General features: G+C 37.9%; 1 protein-coding gene across 4 annotated transcripts in view; it reads left to right on the plus strand.

The window, feature by feature from the left end:
• Positions 1–22,523, plus strand: part of cadm3 (cell adhesion molecule 3) — a 185,440-nt gene that overhangs the window by 127,802 nt on the left and 35,115 nt on the right. For all 4 annotated transcript variants that reach the window (XM_038279259.1, XM_038279267.1, XM_038279275.1 and 1 more), the window contains exons 6-7: positions 19,415–19,585; positions 20,144–20,246. In XM_038279259.1, the coding sequence (XP_038135187.1) occupies positions 19,415–19,585; positions 20,144–20,246 (274 nt within the window). The remainder of the gene's footprint in view (positions 1–19,414; positions 19,586–20,143; positions 20,247–22,523) is intronic.

Below are 22,523 nucleotides of genomic sequence, written 5' to 3' on the forward strand. Positions count from 1 at the left end.
TTTGCGTATATTTGTTTGTCTTAAATGTATGCTTGGACTCTCCATTGTACTAAAAATACAACTTCTCACCATCTTCAGTTCTTTAGCAAGTAGGTAATACTGACAGTATCATAGTTAATCATAGGCATCAAGTTCTTTTAGAGATGTGCAGTATTTTCTTTCCTTTCCAAATATAGCTCTTAGAAGGTTAGTTCAGAGGTTGGATTTTGGTTTGATTAGACAAAAGTTTGGAAGATAATGTGTCTGTTTTAACGCCTCTCCTTAGACGAGATGTAAGGTTTTTATATGTGCAACACAAGGAGTACTTGACAGTGTTACTGTTAGCCTAATGCCTCCTATCAATTTTTTGTTCTTATCTCTTTGTCATTTGTACAGCCTTTTTTCTAAATGTCCTGAATTAGATTTGTTCGTATCTTTTATCTGTATTTCTACACAATGTCACACATTGTTTCTAAAATGAATTATCAAAATGTAACATTTTCCTTACTCCCTTTTATCAGGGGTGGATATAGTTTTCAAAGGCACCCTAGAAAAGTCTCTTAATCTTTAGTGTTTAGTTATTGAAACACCAAATCGTTCTGGTTGTGTATAGTCACAAATGATGATAAAAACTAGATGTTCATGTGGATATCCTGGTGAATGAGTGTTACATATATTGGGAATATTTGGCATCAGGATGTGAAGAAGGAGGTCCAGCAGAGGTAGTGTAACGCTTCAGGCAATGTTGTTGTTTATAGGAGACCTTGCATCCATTCATTCATATGAATGCTATTTATCAGCTAAATATAGTGAGCATTTTTGAAGATCAAGCAAATCCCAACTTTACTCCCAAATAATTTATAAATAATTCTGTTCTTTGGTAGAGTTTGTTTGTCCTGCTTCCTTTGATGCTTTTAGATTCTCACAAGTACAGTAAAAATATTTTATTTCAATATTTGAATATCTTATAAAAAAATTCTTAAAGACTTTATGAAAATCCTGGCAAGTATTGAATAAAACTTGTTATAGTCATTCCTTTTAACTGTAGGTATTAAGCTTTAAACATTCTATCTGTGATTGCAGTGCAAAAATATGGGATAATAACTGAACCCACTGCGCGAGCGGGTGAATTACCTTCTATTATATTTAAAGTAAAACACATTCTTGTTCAGTTTTAAGTGAAATTATTTAGCAGGTACTATATGCCATGAAGCAAAGCGAGCTGATTCATCCTGACATGCTGAACCTAATAATATAAGGTAGAATAGATAAAGAAAAGCACTTGTGCATTAAGTGTTCAAGAGTTTTATAGAAAATGCAGATAAAGATATCCAGGTTCTTTTTGCATATGATATCCTAAACACATATATAAAGTGCTTTTACTAGTGGCGCCACCCAAATCACTTGAAGAATCCAGTTGTTGGGATCAACAAGGGCAGCAACTTGTAGTCACTTTGGTAAAAGATTGTAGTGACTTAAATTTCATGGTAGCTGGTGAAGGTGAATGAGCAATAGAGTGACAGGTGTCCTTTTTTGGTTGATCAAACATCAGACGGTTTGCTGCATGTGTGACCATTTAAATCTGACCGTTCTTGTTAGGAGATTCTCAAAAAGCAAATGTCAGCAATTACCAGACATGGAAAAATAAAGTATGTCCTTGTTGCTTCCAGGGGATGTTGCAGGGAAAGTAATGGTCAGAGTGATGCTCATTAAAACGCGTGATTGGCCCTGTAAAAGGTAAAAAGCTAAATGTAAAATACCGGCGCAAACACTTTATGCCAAGTGTGAAGCACGGTGCTGGAGAAGGAATGATTTGCGCTTGTTTTGGAACAACATCACCTTGGCAATTGGTAATTAAATCAACAAAACATTTTAAATTCAAATCTCTATAAATGATAGGTAAATATTGCCCTAAACTGAAACCTCTGTTATCCGAAACACAGCTGAAAAAGTAAAGAGGAAGCTGTTCACAGATATTAACCTGACTGACATGTTGGAGCATAGTTCTGTCGACCTCTATAAAATAAAATGATAAAAGCTTCTTATAAAGTCAACCAGAAAAAGGTACTTCAGGCTATTGTTGCTGAAGGGAGATCTGCAACCTACTGACTCAAGCAGTGACCTGTGAGTTTTTGCTACTGTATCAATATTGATGGAAACATTCTTTTACCCATAACTGAAGGTGGCTTACAGAGTCAGATACATATTATATGTGCAAACTGAAATAACCAAGAGACAGCTGGAAGATGCATAGCTGGTCATTAATCATGACTAGAGAGGCCAGACTGAAAATAACACAGACATCCATAGTGTTTTAGGGGAATTTGGGTGGATGTGGCCTTTAGAAAAGGAGGATGGGACAGAGAAAAACACAAACACACAAAGAGAGATTTAAAGAGAATCAACTTTATATGAATGATGGTGTGTTTCAGGCCTCATCCAGCTGCCAGACGTTGGACAACACAAATCAGTCTTTGCTGGAATGACAAACTAACTTACAGAGATAAACCCATTTTGGTTCAACACACAAAACCTGTGGTGGTGGAGATATTCTAATCTTTCACAGAGCTCATCTCCGGCTACGTGGAAGAGGAACATTAGTATTCATTGTACTGTTATTGTTTCTCATTCATGCAATTTCATTCTATTAGTATCAACTTTGCTTGGATTTTGAAACAGAACGAGTTTTCTCCAACGTATTTGTAACTGCCCTGACTACAGGAGGGAAAGAGAGGCAAGTGTTAGGGAGTAAGATTGAGATTTAGAGTATGTGTGCTAAAAGAGAAAACAGGAAAGAGAGAAAGAAAGAAGCCTTGTACCGAGAAAGTGATGGTGAGGAGCTGACGAGAAAACAGAGACCGGCCAAGAAAGGGAGGATAAAGAGGAGTGTGTGTCCGTGCTTCTTCATAAAAATAGGCAGAGAATTGCAAGGATACTAAGAGAGTAATGAAGCTGCAGAAAGTGGCGCAGGACAGGGAGAGACAGACAGAAAAAGGAGACAGCAGAAGGGGGAATTAAGAAAAACACTAAAGAAGAAGTCAGGCTTTTTTGTGGCTGAGTAGGAGCCGACTTGCGAATGAGGCGAACGGAGACCAATTTTAGAGAAGAGGGGACAGGGACTGGAGGAGCGCAACAGGATAGAAGAGGGAAGACGGCGTAAGGGCTGATGAAATAGAAGGAAAAATCCAGAAACAGGATTTATAAAGAGAGGGAGGGAGAGAGAGTGGACGAAGAGCAGGAGAGTGCGGTAAAAGGGAGCGGTAATTGAGAAGAATGAAAGGCTAAGAGCTTTGAAGTCTGTATTAGTTGTACTGTGTGAAAGGGCTATGGATCATTTAGTGACATCGATGTATTGGATTGGGGATAATGGGGATTTATGGTGGCACTTAAACCCACAGCAGCTGAATTCCAGTCCAAATTGTCATAATGCACGTGTGGAGGATGTTGAAGGTTACATGGACGTGTGTCAGTTTAGGGAAGTATAATAAAGGAGAGATGGCCGGAGGAGAAAACGGAAATGCTCACAACAATGTTAGGATGTACAAAATGTAAAGAAAAAAAAGCTATAATTTAATTTGTATTAAAATGAAAGTACAGAATCTTCATTTGTACTTAATACATTTCAATAAATGTATGATTTTGTTCAGCAGCTCTGTGGGGACTCCTTTAATTAAATATTTATTATGTAACACCTTCTCTTGCAGCCTTGAGGATATCTTGAAATAGCCTGGAGACATAAGGGATGCTGGCGGAGGATGTAAGATTAAGGGGGTTTGAAATTTCTCGTTAGGAGTCTGGTTTCAGCATTTACTGCACAGTCTTTTGGAAGGAAATTAAGTCAGGCTAAGTTATAGACAATCATTTCTGTTTGGGGAAATAATCAGTAACAATATTAGGATATCTATGCTATTTTCTCAGACAATTCGGATTTTTCATGCTATTAAATATCTGTAAACAGTGATATATTATGAAAAATCTAATTGTAATATTTGTAAGTCATGAAATGTTTATTTTTAAGCCTATGCGTTACTTATTCTCTGTATTAAGGAGTATAAACCATACTCTAGCACGAGCTAAAGCCCCAAAACACAGACCTGACTTCATTTTAATTTGATGCAAATGCAGATACTGTAAGTTCTAAGTCCGTAAATCTACCATAAAGTCAAGGGACATGTTCGACAGGGCAACCAGCAGTCAGTCAGAATGGTAAGTAAAGGTCACCAAACAAAGGTTTGAGGACTTCAGTCTAAAACCTGAATTTCATTCACATTGAATCTGTGCAAAACCTCGAAACTTGACATAGAACCAAAAGTCTGGGGCTTGAGTTTCACAAACCTTCTTTTTTTAATGATATCAGAGAACTTATATTTGTTTCAAGGGATCTGCTAAGATCTTAAAAGGGATGTTCTGTTTGTGGAAGATTTGAAATCATGCCCTAAAATAAAGCTATATCAATTAGTTATAGCTTCATGACCAGGCAGACCAGTCTCTTAGACTACACTTGTGTACGATTAATTCAGGGATTAACTTGTTTCTAACATTTTATTCTATTCTTTCTGAATACTAGTATTACAAAGACACTGGTTTAATTATCAATGTGCTAGATATTATCTCTCTTTATTAGACTTCATTCATTAAGTTTTGAATTCTAACTATGTTTTGGACTATATGGAATTGGGGCAATCAATCGATCTTTATTGTCAACTACAAATTGCTTTGTAAGCGAGATTTCAGTTTCACAACAAACCGTTAATTATAAGTTCCCCAAATGTACAGTAAGTTGATTTGAAGAACCACCTCTAAGCTCCATATGTCAATAAAATGCAGAAGTGAGCAAAGTAAACAGTCTAAATAGAATTACAGCACCAGGCATAAATAAACAGATGTGTGATCTATCTGCCAGCAGTACAACAGAACTATCAGAACGTCAGCTGGTGATAATTGACACAGCTACTTAATAGAGCCAGTCCATCCTGCAATGCCTCATGTTAAAGAGACAGCTGGCCATGGCCGAAGACCAAAAAATATTAGTGTCAGTAAATAAACCGATCTGCAGCAACTTTAATGAATCCTACCCAGAGCCTCCTATCAGGCTAGCTTATGCCAACAGAGATACAGTATAAAGATAAGAACCGTCTATCTATCTATCTATTAATAGTGCAGTTTGTAATTAGACCTTGGAGACTAATGACAGTATTGGTATCACTAATATAAGTACTAATAAGGATGTTTACTCATGTATCTCTCAGTTGTGCAGAGGCATTTGAATGCCTCCATAGATTTGCCTCCCGCTTCAATAAACAAAAACTATGAAAGTATTATCTTCCTTGGAATAAATATTTTTTTGCATTTTATAACACTAGATGTTAGACTTTTTCCTCATTATATTTACAACTTGGGTAAGAAAGGCTAACTTGCTTAGCAGCATTACATCCTTGTTTAGCACTGTGTGTACATGCACAACATTGTACCTCCGTTGTTATCAAACATATATACACAAAAGCTTGTTTTACTAACCAACAGGGCACAATATAGAGTTTCCAAAACAAAACTGACAAATATTATGGCAGCAGGATGCAGTAATCAAGCCAGAGTGAGCTGGCATATGCATTCGAAAATATATATTTAACACGGCCACGCACCTTTGAGATACAAGAACTTTTTATCGTGTGAAAATACGCAGGATTTTACTTCCTTACCCACAATACCCCAGTGTTTTAGACAAGCTAGGTGATACGCTTTGACTTGCATCGTTTGACGAGACTTGTGAGTTGACTTTGAGCAAAGGAAGAGATTGTGCTTGCACTTGACCCAAAGACTTAGGACTTAACTCGGACTTGACATTTCTGCCAACATTTTGAACACAATTTGAAAATTAACAGATGTTAACTACGTCATTAAAAAGGCAATTTCTTGTTCTTCAAATAAACGTTGAGCTTAGTTACTGCGAAAGGTCAGCCACACAAGTCATTTCATCTTACAATGTGCTGTAAGGTGTATGGAACACATGACAGTTACTTGCATAATGCAACCACTCAGCCTCCAGCAAACCCACACCCTGACCCTCATCAAACTCGAATCAAGTACCGGTAATGTCTTCTAATGCATCTATTAGAGATCTGCTGTTTCTGGTGACCTTCACATTCACTATTATTGGACACTACGGTTACTGCCTGTAATATATCACAATACACATGCTACCACTTACTGTATGCCCACAGGTTTCCTTTCTACCCCTTGTTAGCACCATACAATCCAAATCATTACATTTCTTAAAGCCAGTCTGAATGGCTGATTTGAACAGATTTTATTCATCTAGAATATATTTTTTTATGCTTAACCCTGGTTATTACACCTTTAATGACATTATACATGATAATATCTTCAGATGTTGTAGCTGCAAGAGAACTGAGATGTAGAAAGCATTCCTGCTGTCATTACATCTAATTACACAGGCCTGCACTGATCATATCCAACAATCTTGATATCGTCCATTTTGTCTTTATCAACAAAATTAAAACTTTTTGTACGGGCTGCATCTTTATGTTGGAAATCTGTCTTATAAATTAATTAATCCATTTGGACATTACTACATGTCCAGAGTTGCAACTTATCCACTGATCCCTGTCATTTTAACTAGCAACTAGCAGGTATCTGCTTTAAATGTGTTCAGGGAGTTTAATTTGTTTCAAAGTAAAAAATACCTATCTTTATAAAGAAAAAACCGCCTCTGATGTAACGCAGAAAAAAAAAAAAAAAAACTTTTTAATAGTACATGGACAAAGTAAAATTTATCGATGCTTTTATCCCAGAACTTCATGCTCAGCAGCGGTATGATTTTTACATGCTTGATCTAACAGCGACATTTTAGTTGAGCCCGGTAAAGGATAGAGAAGATAAAGACTCAGCAAAATAGAATCACTCTACATCTCAGCAGCTATAGTCACTCAGATTTCCCATGGCTCAAACTTTCTTTGGAAATTATGACCTGATAACTCACTTTACTGCTTTTAGTGCTCATAATCTGATTAGAAGGGATGAGTGATGAGCTTCCAGTTATTTTAAAACCTTCCTCCTTTACAGGGGAGGCCTTCAGCTGAGCATGTGTTTCTTCTTGTTCACAGTCAGATATTTTCACACCTTCCAGACGATGCCAAGCGGGAGCTGATTTTCTACATTTAGAAACTGATTTACTTCTTTAGAGTTTAGAATATACGTAGCATCTGTTATTTTATTTTATTTTTGTCATTGATATTGCTTTCTGTCATTTTATAGTAACGTGTGAGACCCAAATAACAATAGACACAGAACAAAGAAAAATGATCTGAAGCAAACTGAGAACAAGTTGTTCGATTCCTGTAAATTTAGACAAATAATGTGCTCATTGATAGAAAGATCAAGAGAAAGCTTTGGAGTGAAGAAAATCCTTTTCAAATACTCAAAATAGTAAAGAAAAGAATAAAATCAAAGCTAATCTTAAACCTAAGGAATAAACTGAACATTAAAAGGAAAAAGTAATAATAAAACAAACAATAAAATCAAAGTTTCTCCAGGATTTTTGTTCAAATCTTTAGCTAAAAACTGTAGCTTTGTTACACCCCCAACGTTCACATAGTTCACAATTCCCCTTTGGTTTGAAAAGAACCTTAATATAGAATGGGCTCCATATCAAACTATTCAAAGCTTGCATATGTGCCTCATGTTGCCAAGTAAAACAACTACAGTGGCTTCCCAAGCATGGCCGTTAAAAAAAGACAAAATATGTTCCTCATGAAATTAATCATTTTTATTTTAAACCCTTTTAAATCATAGACCCATCACTAGATGAGCACAGGGGAGTGCTAATTTCCTCTTTTCCCATAATAGTTTTTAGCTAGGCCTAGTAAGTCATCTTGCATATTGGTGTCTTTAATGGAAATTCATTGGCCTAATGTGGGATCACAATTGTTCACCACACTTAAACCACTGAGCAAATCAGTCAAGGGATCCAGATTGACCTTCTCCACTGTCTGCCTTTTTCTATATTACAGAGATGAGAACACGTTTACCAGTTTCACATTATGCTATTAACACAAAAGCCGAAAGAAACGTGTTATAAAATGGTCTAATCATTTCTATTTCAAACAGAATACGTACATTGCATCTTGACCTCAAACATTGTTTGCTGTGTTCAATTTTTATATCCTTTACAGCTCAGTAGATCCGTCATATGCATCAATAGAGCTAACAAGCACTTGTATATTTTGCATTGATACATCTGAAAATTTCAGAACTCTTTAACTTCAACAATTTACTTCAATTTTTCCTGTTTTTGCCATTTTCTATTCATATAGAAAGTTGTGTAAATGCTTGTAATAGCAACAGAGGTACACAAAAAAAAATGTAATTAGTGATGAACACTATGCTTAAATTATAAGGAACTCAGACCGCCTCTCCTCTAGTGACTCTCTCCTCTTCACTTAAATCCCACCTGCTCTGTTGCTCTGCGGCATGACAGGCAACCCTCCTCTATTGTAGGCATCATTTTCTACAACCCATGAGAGCCGGAGGCGAGATTAGACGTAGGAAGAGAACTGCTGATCCTTTTTTTTTTTAAATACAAAGGAGAGGCTGCTTGGATTGGTGAACAGATACCACACGCATTGAGGACAGACTGCCACATAACGTATTGTGAGCGATGACGGAGCAGACATGGAGCGTTGTCAGTGTGAAGTTGATGTGACTCCTTTGAAGCAACAGCAACTCCACTCAACAATCACTGGATGACAAATCTGCTCATATGATGCCAAAGGCAGCGTGCGAAGGAAGCTTATGTTAGCCTCTTATATTTGGGATGTTTTTCTAGGTCTCACCATCTATATCCTGTCATCATAGGTGAGGGTAGGAACATAGCAACCAGTTTTGTCTACTCATGAACAGCATGCCTAGATACTCCCATGTATGGGGCAGAATCAGCTGATTGTCCCAAAATATAAACTTGCAAAATGTACAAAAATGTAAATCCCTTTATTGCCCCAAAATAGGGAAATTCTTTCTCTGCATCAACCCATCCCCTTGGGGAGCAGTGGACTGCCATTGTGTGGCGCCCGGGGAGCAATAAGGGGTTGAAGTCGTAGGGAAACGGCTGTTCCAACCGTTGCATGTCCGAATTCTACCGAGTGGTGCATGACATACATTTTTTATTTAGAGGAGGAAAGCGGGGACAAAGATGTTGTGGAAGAGGACGCCAGGGCGGCAGAAGCTTGGTTTGGTGTAGAAGGCTTACAGCCGTACATGTTTGAGCCCTTGCCTCGCAACGCTGCCAGTTCTGTTAGCTCTACGCCTGCTGAAGACACAGACGTCCATCACCATGAACACTGGGACGGAACTCAATGGGAAAGGAAATTATTCTTATTTCAACCGTTGCGTATATTAGCTGCGACATATGAATCAAGATGCTATGACCTAAAATATATGATTGACAGATGACCGTTGATATATGATTGGCCGAATTTAGGTTAATTCAAGCTGATGTATAATTAACTGGCCTGCATAAGATAATGAAAATGAAAACACAGATTTTAAGACAGGATATTTTTTTTTACAGAATTTTTCTAAATGTTGGCACAATACCATCTGATAAAGATTACATTTATGTACACTTTTAAGCCAGAATGATTTGACATTTAAATATGACTTCCCTATGACTTTAAGGGTCTTGCTCATGAGTAGGGCTGGGTAAAACAATCGATTTAATCGAATTTGAATCGATTCCTTTACATTTTTGCAAAATCGATTTTTAGGAAATGGGATCGATTCGTCTTATAGTGATGCGCGTGACATTCACATTCAAATGAGCAGGAAAGATGCTCTCAAGATAACTTAAAGCCAGACAGCTGCAAATATAGCAAATAGGTTGACTGAAGACATTAACAAATGGGGGCTGACCAGCAAACACCCTGTAGTTGTTACAGACCACGCTGCACATATGGTTTGTACAGTGGAGATAATGCAGCTGATGCATGTCTGCTGTGTCCCCGCTGTGTTACGTCTGCTCGCTCGAGTGAGGCTTCACTTTTTCACTTCTCATGTTTAAACTGTCCGATTTACAAGTTTGCACTTTGTGTTTAATATGAGAGGAAAAAAATAAAATACATTAGTATTTTGAAACACAGTTGAACCACTTTCATTATTGTAAAAACAGATCAAATCGAAATTAATCAATTTAGAACTGTATGAATCAAAATCGAATCGATTCAGGACTTTGGCCAAAATACCAAGCCCTACTCATGAGCTTAGAGTAGAGGCTGTGGCGATTGAACTTGCAACCTTCTCAGAGCATAAGCGCACAGCTCTTGACCACTAGGGCAACACTCACCCACTTACAGACTGCTTTAAAAGATCCACTTGAATTCTTGAAATAAATTGAAAATATTTAATGAGCAGAAGTTGTGTGGATAATCCTGCTAACAGACAAACAATCTGAAAAACTCGCACGGAAAGAAAAGACAATTGATACAATTACTTTAGTCTTTGGCTCTCAGACCTCAGCAGGAAACATAGCGCTGAGTTTTGATTGATATGTATGAACAGGAGTAAAGAACAGGGCTATTCCCGCCCAGGCCTGAAACTGGTGGTGGAGTGGAGATAGATGAAGTTGGTCAGTCTGTAGACTGCTGGTTAGTGAGAGAGGATGCTGAGCTTAATGAGGAGATCGAGCTGACTCCATGAGCTGATACTAGAGCTTCACTCAGGGACCTGGAAGATGGAAGTCCAGCTGGATAACACAGGTTGAGAGAACCTGTCCATGATGAGCAAGCATTAAGCAACAGTGGAGAGGAAACCTCTGGCAGAACCAGGCTCAACATGGCGGTCTTCTGTAGGACCGGTTTAAATGAGTTGTGGAATGCAGTAAAAGTCTGGGAGGAATGAAACTGTGATGAAGTTTAGCTACGATGGTGGAGGTGGGTTGAAACGTGGTCATCCAAACGAAGTCAGATACAGCACAACCCCCGCCTGCATGCGCACTAGGTAGCATAAGAGTTGCGAATCGGAGGCCTTTTAAGATGAACTCTGGATGCTGATTGGCTTTCATGGAGGCGTGGTCCAAAGCTGATTGGCTGTGTCGTAGGTGGATGAAGGCGAGTAATCAGTTTATTCAGTTGAATTTCCGCCTAGGCTCCATTAAATAAAACTGCTAATATGATTATTTACTGTGTGCACATTTGGCAGAATTCTGACTCCATAGATCTGGGAAATAACAGATTGCTTGGGGTGATTTGTCTCTAGATCAACTGCAACATTCTTTAAGTTATGAGCTAAAATAGTTGCAAACTGTTAACTTGGTTATATTTATTACCCTAAATGTCACTTCATGCTATCAGAGAAAGTAGGTATACATTCTCCGCCCATGGCTTAAGTAATGTAACCTAAGTAAAAAAAAAAATACTTATGAACTTGAATGAAAGCAAATGTCAAAATCATGACTGGGTTACTTCAACCTTTTGCTCTGCTGTGTTGCATCCAGGAATAACCATCTTGTTTCAACCTTTTGACACGGAGAACCGTAACAGAAAGCCCTTTTTTTCATTTTTTTTCCCAAGCACGTCTGAGTCAGACAGAGCAAAACTGAAACTGCAAAGCAGCAAGAATAAAACTACACTACATCCTTTCAAATATGTATCTAGCTGGAGCCTCAGAGCATTAATGATGAAGATTAGCCACCTTTCGGTCTTTGATTGGCTCTTGAATTGACATATTTTTGATTTATTGCAAGTAGAAAATGAATATTAATATAGGTTCCAAGGAAAATAAGCAGATGCAATCCATTGCATTTGAGAGATTTTAACTACAGATTGGTTACAGACTTTGTCCCTGCAGTCAAAGAGAGCCGCAAATGAATGCATGAGAGTGAAGTGGGAGGTACTCCATGCACTGCTTTGCTATTACGGTTTACACTGATGTCAGTCATTTTATTGTGTATTGCTGAATTCCTGTGTGTAAGCACTCACTGGTATGGAAGGAGTCTCCCTGTGTTTAGTTTGTGTGAAATGCCAAAGAGGAAGAGCAGCAGCTAAACAAGCATTCATTTATGTTCCTGAATAAAGTGCAATCTATGTGTGAGAAAGACTCAAATTTCATTTTGTCAAAAAAAAAATAGTTTATTTTAGCACTTCTTTAGGAAACTATGAAATACGGAGTTTGATTAAGCACAATAGGACAACATGTTAATGCTGATGGGGGATTGATTTCTCTGGCTACTGAGGACGTGCTTTTGACCTATTTGTTCCATCAGCTGATGGATTAACTGACTAACTGTCTCAGCTCAGCTTATCCAGATGCTCCGTTCAAAAGCACCCATCTCAAACTCTCTCAGCACAGTTAACTGCTTCATGCAACTGCCTGATTCTCCTAATGTGATTATACTCTGGTGGATTGCATGCTTCAGGGTGGATGCAGCTTATCTCAATGGCATCACAAATTGAGAGGTGGTTGTTCTCCACATTGTGCCAGGAGCCTCTCTTTGTTTCCTGTATCAAGCAGGGGGAATTTTATAGAAAATTATGTGTATCCCATGCAATTTTAAGTAGCTGCCGGAGTGTAGTTGAGCTGAAATATTAACGAAGGAGAAAGCTGCACACACTTTAACTAATGCTGTGGAAATATGATTAAATATTGATGTGAATTTGAATGATTTATCATTCATTAAAAATGTTACTTTCATTATGTGACATTTTGGAATCAACTTGAATTTTTTAACATTTTGTAAACTGTTGAACTGGTTTCAAATAAACTGCAGTGTAGTTTTTGGCAACAATATCAGAACATTTTTTACTTATTTTAAGGATTTGGAGCATTAGGTTCACAATATTTTGTAAACATCTCAAACCTTCTTTTCTATTGCAACCCAAAATGTAAACTTTAAGTAGGATTTTGCTTGATAGTTACAAAGAAATTAAATCAAAACAATCTGAATGCGAATAATATGAAAGTGGGGTGGATTTATGTTCAGGCCCTTTTATCTGGTACCCCTAAAAAAAATCCATTGTTACATAGCACAACATCCACATGTGATGCTATTTTATGAAAGCGTCAATATTTTTTAGAGAGCAGTAATGAACCATTAAGATAGAGAAAACCTGCAGATAGCTTATGAAGAAAATGCTACAGAAGTTTAAATCAGGGGTTTTGCCTTCTGATTGACTAGCTACCTCTCCTATAAGGAAACAGCATTTGTTTTAGCATGATACACATAAATGCTTTTTGTTTTGTTTTGTTTTGCTTTAAGGGCTAAAAATGTGATAAAAATTCAACTTTTTTTTTTTTTATTTACTAAAGACAGGCTAATCGTTACATCTCTGAATGCAGTATAATAGCTTGCTGCCTGTACTGTCTTTTATAAACTCTGCTTATATAAGCACCTGTGATCTAACTAACACCTGATTTTTAATAACATTATGAAAATATGGCAAATTAAAGGATTACAGAGACAAAGTTTTACCAATTAACACGTCAACAGCTTATTGCATGTATGTGCACCTGGAATAGGTGGTCAGGTTTTCATTTTCAGAGATTGCATTTGTAATTGTGTCCCCATATCATCCTGGAAACTCTCGCTGTTATGAAAATGACAAGAAATGTGGGTCTACAGTAAGTGTGTATACATCTGTTTGTATGTAGACAAGTTCCATCAAAACAGAGGGGCATGTGAATGTTGAGAATGGTCATTGGAGTTTAGATAAACTGTACTGTCTGGTTTTACTGGTCAGGTAAGGATCTTTAAAAAACTTCAATAAACTCAATACTCAATATTATGTTTTAGCTTTTATTTGGATTATTGCTGAAATTTAAAAGATTTGCTGACCATTCAGCTATTAATTGCTGCTTTGTGTTTGCCACCCTGTTAACAATCTCAACCTGGAAATAAAACTTTTACAAACATAAAAGAAAACAAGAACTTATTTTATTTTTCCTTATGGTTTGTTGACGTTAAAGTTCATAGCTTCAACTTTTTCATCAAAGGGTTTATAAAAAACAAATACATTCACAGAAGGCCCTAAAGTTGTACAAAATAAAAAAATATGAAATTTACTTAAAAAAAAAAGTATACTGCATAAATATCTGTTTTATACGGAGCCCCTCTGATGACATGGTCAAAAAAATGTTTAATTAAATACTATTTCGTGGCCACGCAATAAGTTTAACGTGCGCACAAAATACTTATTAATAATATCAATAAATCCGCCCCTGTTTTCAGGTTTATGTTAACTGTAATGACTTATCTTGGACAGGCTGCTATGTAAACAGGCCTTTAGTCCTCCGTTTAGCTATGCTGCGGTTGTTTACACTACGCCTTTTTCACCTAAAATAGCGTCTTAGCAACAAATGTCACGTGACTGGCGGAGACCGACTGGGTAAGCAAATCGAGCGCGCCTTAGACCTTAGAGAAGGTGCGCTCGATTTGCTTACCCAGTTGTCCAGGAATGATATTAATATTATTAATAAGTATTTCGTGCGCACGTTAAACTTATTGCGTGGCCACGAAGTAGTATTTCGTGCACGAAATACTACTTCGTGGCCACAATTAAAAAAGTTCTGATGGGTCCAAAATATCTAAATTACTTCTGGTATGATAATCATTTTACCTATTGGTTTTAACATATCCCTTTAAAGTTCCAGTTTGTCTCTATCTGTTAATGCTCTTTAAACACAACTCTATTAGGAACATTGGAATTTTTTTTTTTTTTACCTGATAGTCTCATTATGAGATAGGTAGATTGAAAAAAACACTATTGATGAAAAATAAAGAAATAAATTAATTAAAAATTTCCTAATAAACGTGGTTTTCATTTCATGTTAAGGCAAACAATAATGTGTTATTTCATGTGAATGGAGGATGTGTGGTACACAAGAGCCTGTGGGCAAACAAACAGGATTCCCCTGTTCTCAAGGTTAGGAGTTCTATGGTCTTTAATAAAGGCGCTATGTGCTGTCTGTGTGTGAGACTGGAAGGATAGTGGGAGAGACAGGCTGCAGCAAAAAGACTGGCATAGGCTTATTGAAATGCACCTGGAAAGTAAACTAATTTTCTCAGCGGGTCAGAGGACTGGTTATGGTAATAAAACGAAAGATGTCATTAGATTCAGAGGTATTTGAAGTGCTCTCTGGTGTGGGTGAAGGTAGAGGGTTGGGGGGAGAGGGGTTTTTGAGGGGGGCAGCAGTGTGTGGAAGAAAAAAAATGTAATGTGTGTGTGTCTGTGAGTGTTTTTCAGTGTGCTTCCCTGCTACTATCTCTGTCTCCTCTGAGGGTAGTTATTCATGAGCTTGACCTACATGTGCCCATGCTCAGGCGTGCATTTGCGAGTGTGTTTGTCAACCCATGCAGGAGTAAGTGCCGAGGTTCTGGCCCGCTCTCCAAGATTCACAAACCACTTTCACGGTCTGAACCAAACTACTCGGTCTGATATATTTTCCTACAACAGATGGAGATCTTTAAATCACAGTCTCAACTGCAGTTATGCTTTTACAGCGGAACTATAGCAGATTCTGTGGCTTCACACACTCACCTAAACATGCTCAATTCTTCTCTTTCTCCTTTCAGAAATGTAAAGTAAAAGATACGCTCAAGAAACAGTCAATACACAAATATAAATGACAAAATATGGCTTTAACAGATGGCTGATTCTTCTCATCGTGAGCATTACTGGCCTCCTTTGTCCTCCTCCTGTCCGAAGCAATGGTTTATAACCAAGTGAAATGCGAGCGGTCTCCTAAGCAACAGCGAGCGAGTCAGCCTGGAGAAGGCTGGAGGTAGCAGCATTGGATCTTTAGCCTCTCGTGTCCCTTTGATGTCCCTCAGCCTAGACGTTACAGACAGCCCTGGATGGTAAACATGAACATGAACAGGCAGTGTGCAGTCTACTGATGTTTGCAGACAGGGTCATGAGTAATGAGGCAACATTTGCATGACAGAACAGCTGCCATACATTTCTGTTTTTTGTTTTTTTTTTTTGTTTTTTTGTTGTTGGGTTTTTTTTTACAGTTTAAGCGTACTAGCTGTGATAACTGAGTAATTCCTCCCCTTGTCAGCAGTTGTGTTGTGCCTGCTATTTGCTGTATTTCTGCACTGGATTTACATAACTGATTACATATGGATGTTAAAAGGCCCATCAGGACCAAAAGATAGGAGAAATTTGGGCTTACTTTCCATGTTAGGTCTAGGGGTGGGTATTGCCAAAGAAGTCACGATTCGATTCGAATCACGATTCACAGGCCACGATGCGATTCTATCATGATGCATCACGATACTTGAATTATTGCGATGCATTGCAATATTTTCTCCTCCATGTTTTGTTTTTGAACGACTCGGCGCAGTATCCTGCGGCCGGAAATGCTTGTGACACAAGGCAACGTGTGTCAACACATCCGCATCGACATCTACTGGACTGGAAGTTGTATTACACTTGTTTTTGGCTGACATTCATGCAATTTTATTTATGCATTTTTTTAAATTAATAATCGATTCTTGGTGTCAAGAATCGATGCAGTAGATCACGAAAATTAGAATCACGATGCATCATCATGACGATTATTTTGCACACCCCTAGTTAGGTCCCAGTTCTCATATGTAGCACAGATTCAGCAAGTTTTCAAAAGTGGCTGATAAGAAAGTTTCAACTATTTCAAGAAGGATTTTTAACAGGTCAGGATCTTGGCTTGGGCTCTATGGTGGTGCAATGGGTGGCACTGTTGTCTTTTAGCAAGATGTGATTAGATTCAGAGGTGTTTGGGTTTGACTCCCGGACCAGGGTCTTTCTGCATGGAGTGTGCATGTTATCCCCGTGCATGAGTAGGTTCTCTCAGGGTACTCCAGCTTCCTCCCACAGTCCAAAAACATGACTGTCAGGTTAATGGGCTCCTCTAAATTGTCCTTAGGTGTGTGTGAGTGTGTGTGTGCATGGTTGTGTGTCTTTATGTGTCTCCGTGTTTCCCTGCGACAGACTGCCGACCTGTCCATTTTGTTCCCCCGCCTATCGCCCATAGACTGCCTGAGATAGGCACTGGCCCCACCGTAACCCTGACAAGGAAAGAGTAGGAGAAGATGGATGGATGTTGAATGGATGGAGGATCTTGACTGGCCCCACATGGAAAAAAAAAAACATCTGATAGGAAGTACTTCCTTGGAATAGGATATTGACACCAATGTGATGCTTAGACAAGTGTGAAGACTTTATAGAGTTGTATCCCTTTAATTGTCACAGTTAAAACAAGGATTAATCAAGGTTAGGATATGTAGTGTTATGAAATTGCCCCATAAACTGAGTTAGAATAAAACTGAAACCATTGAATGTCATTGGATTCTTGTAATTTGCTTTTGCTAATAGGTAAAGTGGTTTTGGCGTCCATCTTGTGATGGTGTCTGGTCCCTTACTGTCCACCCCAATGCCACAGCCCTTCTAATTCCCCCAGCAGACCTTCATTTCAAATTCAGTCAGCAACCTAAGCCTAAGATTTTATTTGATTTATTGAAGTTCATTTAATCAGAATCTATATTTGTTTAAACATTTTACAGTACTGTTTATTTTTAAACAAAATAGGGACATTATTTGAAACAGTTAAGAAAATGTTTTTGGGCGAGAGGCAGGGTACACCCTGGGCAGGTCGGCAGTCTATCGCAGGGCACAAGCTTAACCATCTATCCATCCAATTTTCTGGCAATGCTTAGCCCTGGCATGCTGACCCCACAAGCACCCCTTGTGGGGTCACAAGGGGTGCTTATTCCTATCTCCAGCTGTCAAAGGGCGACAGGCGGGGTACACCCTGGGCAGGTCGGCAGTCTATCGCAGAGTACAAGCTTAACCAGGTTTTCTAAATCCAACATGTTGACTTTTTTTTATTCCCTCTCCTGGACCACAGTCTTACAAGCCTCCAGCTGATGGTATTTTTCTTGCAATTTTTAAAAGTTTCAGACGAAAAGTTTTGTATTCTTTCAAAATGTGGTTTGATTGGAATACATATTTTTTTTACATAAATAATATATTTTTTTATTGCTGTAGATGTTTAGACAGACTTTGTCCAAAATGTGTGTATCATCATTTCCCATTGAAATGTTCCTAAACTGTGTTAGCTAAGAGATGTATTTGCTAGGTATAACTATTGCGAGTCTAAAGAAGAACACATTAACGCACATTTAGCACACATTAGGACCCTTTAAATATCCGTGTGAGACTTTAGAGATATCTGTATGGTAGATTAGGTGTAGACGATTGAGTAGGTTTAGAATCCTCAAACTGTGCCACAAACAGTTAAAACTGAAGACAATTAGGACTGAAATTACAGTCATCAGGGCTTTATTTTCCTCTTTAGAGAATAGTGCACAATGTCTCTTTTAGGTTTTCTGTAGTCCATTATAATATGTACAAATTGCTTCCATTTTCTTCGCTGATATTCCTATAACTTGGTGGGATCATTAAGCTGAATGAATGAGCTTAAATGTGGATCAGCTCATAAAGAGGGTTGCAAGGCCATTTTCTCAGATTGGTCAATGGCAGGGGAGCAGTAAGGAGAGCAGGATACCTTAATTACAAATCTGTACCAGCAGATTATATGATCATACTGACAATGCTGATGTGTAAGTACAAAAAATGTCCTTTTGGTGAAATAAATTAAAGCTATTTTGTAAAATTGGAAACACTGTGACAGACAGAAAATTAGACTTTTCTGGCAGTTTGATCTGGTCCGTGTGTATTTTATGGATCTGAATGTATTTTACTCGGTGTGCTGTGACAATATGATACACCTCGGTTGTTTCGTTTTAGTCATCCAGTCATTTTGGAACCAAAGTTGAAGCTGTCTTCATCTTCTTTGCGCAAAGTTTATTCTCAGTGAAGATTGACGTTTGCTATGACTGCCTCTTGTGACTGGTGTTGTGCAGTTTGTTTGGGATTTGTCAATTGTAAAAGGAGCCAGGATTAGTTAGCTTTTCTAGGTCAGCTCCTTTGTAGGAGCCTCTCCTTGCAGGTGGACATGACTGTAAACATACTGCATGATACATTGGAATGGTTTCAGATCAAATGAATGCATGTTATCATGGCAGTAAGTAAGGATTCATTGATCTGGTTCAGACATTACTTTATTTAGCTGTAAAAACAAATGATGAACACAGACATGCCAAAACTATCTGACAAAGAGCCAATTTGAAAATCATTTCACATCTTGCTACATATTTATATTTGGATTTAGAACCGAACTTTGATTAGGCCATGATAACTTGCATTCAAAAGCAAACAGAGACAATCTACAAAAGCTTAGGTAGAGCTGAAGTTTTAAAGATGTAGTTTTTATGATGCAAATACTCATTTGTTTGCTTTTAATTAGGCTATACTGTACTAGATTCTGGCCCCTTCCACTTTTACTTTATAATATCTCCTCATCCTCTCATCTCTATTTGCTTCAGGGCGCCCAGATGTGGTTGAATCTGTTCCAGACGACCCCACTTACAATGTGAGCAGTGAGCTCATCCTGGAGGTGAGTGCCAGCGATGATAAGGCCATCATCTCCTGTGTCGTTGACCATGACTCCCTGAAAGATGAACAGAAGAAGACCGAGCAGGCGCTGCAAGTCTGGTGTAAGTCATCTGAGACTCTGGAACGTTTGCTGTGAGAATGAATGATGACAGGCAAGAGCATACAACAGTTTCAGGAGGATATAGTAAAGGAAAAGGTCTCTTTTATTTTGCTTCTTTGCTCTTTTGTGCTCTATTTTAAATGTATTACTTAGAAGCGTGGGCAGATTCAGCTCTTTTGTAGGCTGACTTAAAATGTCCCCTGTTTTAATAACAACACAAAGGCAGCGATTTCTTTTCTTCCTCCTGCTGCACTCAGCTAGAGCTAAAACACAGTGGGTGAGAAAATAACTTTTATCAGCTAAGAAGATGCCATGACTGTAGGTTTTGAGTCTGTATAAACGCTGCCCCCTTGTGGGCAATGTCATGGTACTACAACTTAGAGGTAAAGCAGTGGTATTGTGTAAGTGGATTATGTCATAGTGGGACGATGTATGTACAACAGATATGATGAATGGATGAAAATGCATGTGGTTTGTGTTTAAAGCTCTAATTCATGTGTGATGTAAATGCATTGTGTCCATGTGTTTCTGTTTTAATGTGCTTGTCTTCTATGCACAGATGCTCCTAGGGTAGAGATCTCTCCGGAGGCAATAGATGGCAATAGAATGGCAATAGAAGGGCAGGGGTTTGCTCTGCATTGTAAAGGCCAAGGCAACCCTGAGTAAGTTAAACATTTACACATCACCCACTGTGTTAAATACATTTTTCTCCAGACACAGAAATTAGTTGACACAAACATTACCAAGTTACAACCATAACCTTGGTGTATTTGATTGGTGTGTCATATGTTAGAGCAACATGAAGCGGCTTATTGTGAACTGAATGGAAATTTGCAGTTCACACAATTGTTTATCAAGAATGCTGTTTTACTCCTGCTTTAATACATGTTATTGTCATGAATTGTATTTATTATGTCCTTTGCCTAAAAATTGAGCTGCTTTGTTAGAGCAGAGGTTCCAAGACATTTCTATGTGGCAGCCCCCCAAACAGCAGTAGCTGTTGACCAGGAACTGTATATCAAAACCAATGCTACAAAATATTTAAAGAAAGAATTAAACTTTTAGATGTTTTTCTTATTTCTATCACTATTAAATGATTATTACATTTGCTTAACATGAGCAGATTGACTCATGTTTTCAACACTGTATTATATTCCCAATAAATATCAACCTTTAACTGTTGACGACGACAGAGCAAAGAAAATCAAACTTATATTAAGTGTCTATAATGGGAAGGCTGGGCTTAGTGAGTGTCAGTGCCACAAGCATGTCTTTATGCATGTGTTGAAGTACTGTTTATTTTTATTACCTTTCCAATAAAACAGCCAGACTCAGAAAACTAGGGTGTTGCAAAAGGGAAATGGCATGTCAGTGCCTGCTCTGCCGAGGAGGGATGGTCCTTTCTTATTTAGTCAGGGGAAGTCACAAAGTTTAGTTTTAAATCCACTGATTTTAACATTTCATTTGGATATAATAAAGCAAATAATATTTTATGTTTTTACAAAAGGGATTAAGTTATATATTACTTAATTGATTAAAAATAGATGCCATTAATTGTCTTTATCTCCCTGCAAATTTTCTTAGTCCCCCTTTGCATACCCCATGGACGCGCGGCCCCCACTTTAAAAAAATGACTCTGTTAGAGCATTAGTGAAGCAACAGCATTATGGAGAAAGAATTTGTAAATAAATTTGTTTAATTATTTATTTGCTTAATTATTCATTTCAAGCAATTACATGCATTGAAACATACATGTGCATACCAGTTCATCAAAAAAAAAAAAAAAACAGACCTGAAAGGGAGTGGGAAGAAGAAAACGTATTAAATCCCACCCCAATGCTCATTCATAGTAATCATATATATATATTTCCATCATCTGAAAGTGGTTTTAGTGGGAGAATGGCAAAGCCTAGTATATATTGGACCTACCTAAAAAAAAAAAAACAGAATGAAGGGAGATCACCAAAAAGAAAGCCAAGAGGCCCACAGTAATGCAACAAATCCAGCCTTAATTGTCCAGTGACAAGGTGAAATTACAACTGAAACAAAGAAACATTATGTCAGTGATGCACAATGAAATAAAAGATTCTTGACTTCTTAATGAACCCGCTGTGTGTCCCTTAAACGTACATTGTCTGAGGCGAAACATGTTTTTTGTAGAATCTTGCTTTGAGAATGCTTTTCTGCAGCACAGATCAGAGAGCTGGTAAGAACAGCTGTAACAACAGTCCTGGAGGAAAATCCATTAAAATCTCAGACTGGGCTTAAAAAAAGCAGAGCTACAATGTTGAGATCAAAACATCTGTTAGCTTGATCCAGTCGAACGATCATTGATAAAGTATGACAATACTTGAAAATATATAGTTACAGATGACCTTTTTCCTAACTAACACTGGGCTTTTGGGGAATGAAGAATGGGCCAAAATTATAGATGCGCAACTGTGGTAGAGACATACCCCACAAACCAGCAGCTCTTTTTACCCGATACGTGCTGTTTTAAAGCACTCAACAAATAAAGATGATGATGATGATGATGATGATGATGATGATGATGATGATGATGATGATGAATTACAAACTGTGTGTGTTGTCCCGTCGACTTTGCAATTATCCACTGAGTTCTTTTAGTTTATTTATATGAAAAATAATGTCTTTAATAGCATAAAACATGAAAACATTTCATGGGTATGAATATTTTGGTAAATAGCTGTGGAACCGAGGCTCTTGAATCTGTGTCTAGTAATGCTTTGTGAACTTAAGGTTATACATTATTGCTTTTTCTGAGAAAGCTGTCAACTTCATGCCAGCAAGTTTCTCTCAGAGGACTTTTGCAATCTCAGTTTTGACTCAATGTGCTTTTTTTTCCAATAGAATATGACATCACACTGCATAAAAAAATGGCAGCTGAATAAAGGGTCAGTGCTCACTTTGGCTTTTTG

The sequence above is a fragment of the Cyprinodon tularosa genome, unplaced genomic scaffold, assembly GCF_016077235.1.
Source record: "Cyprinodon tularosa strain WSP-4 unplaced genomic scaffold, ASM1607723v1 ctg102, whole genome shotgun sequence".
Classification (NCBI taxonomy): Eukaryota; Metazoa; Chordata; class Actinopteri; order Cyprinodontiformes; family Cyprinodontidae; genus Cyprinodon; species Cyprinodon tularosa.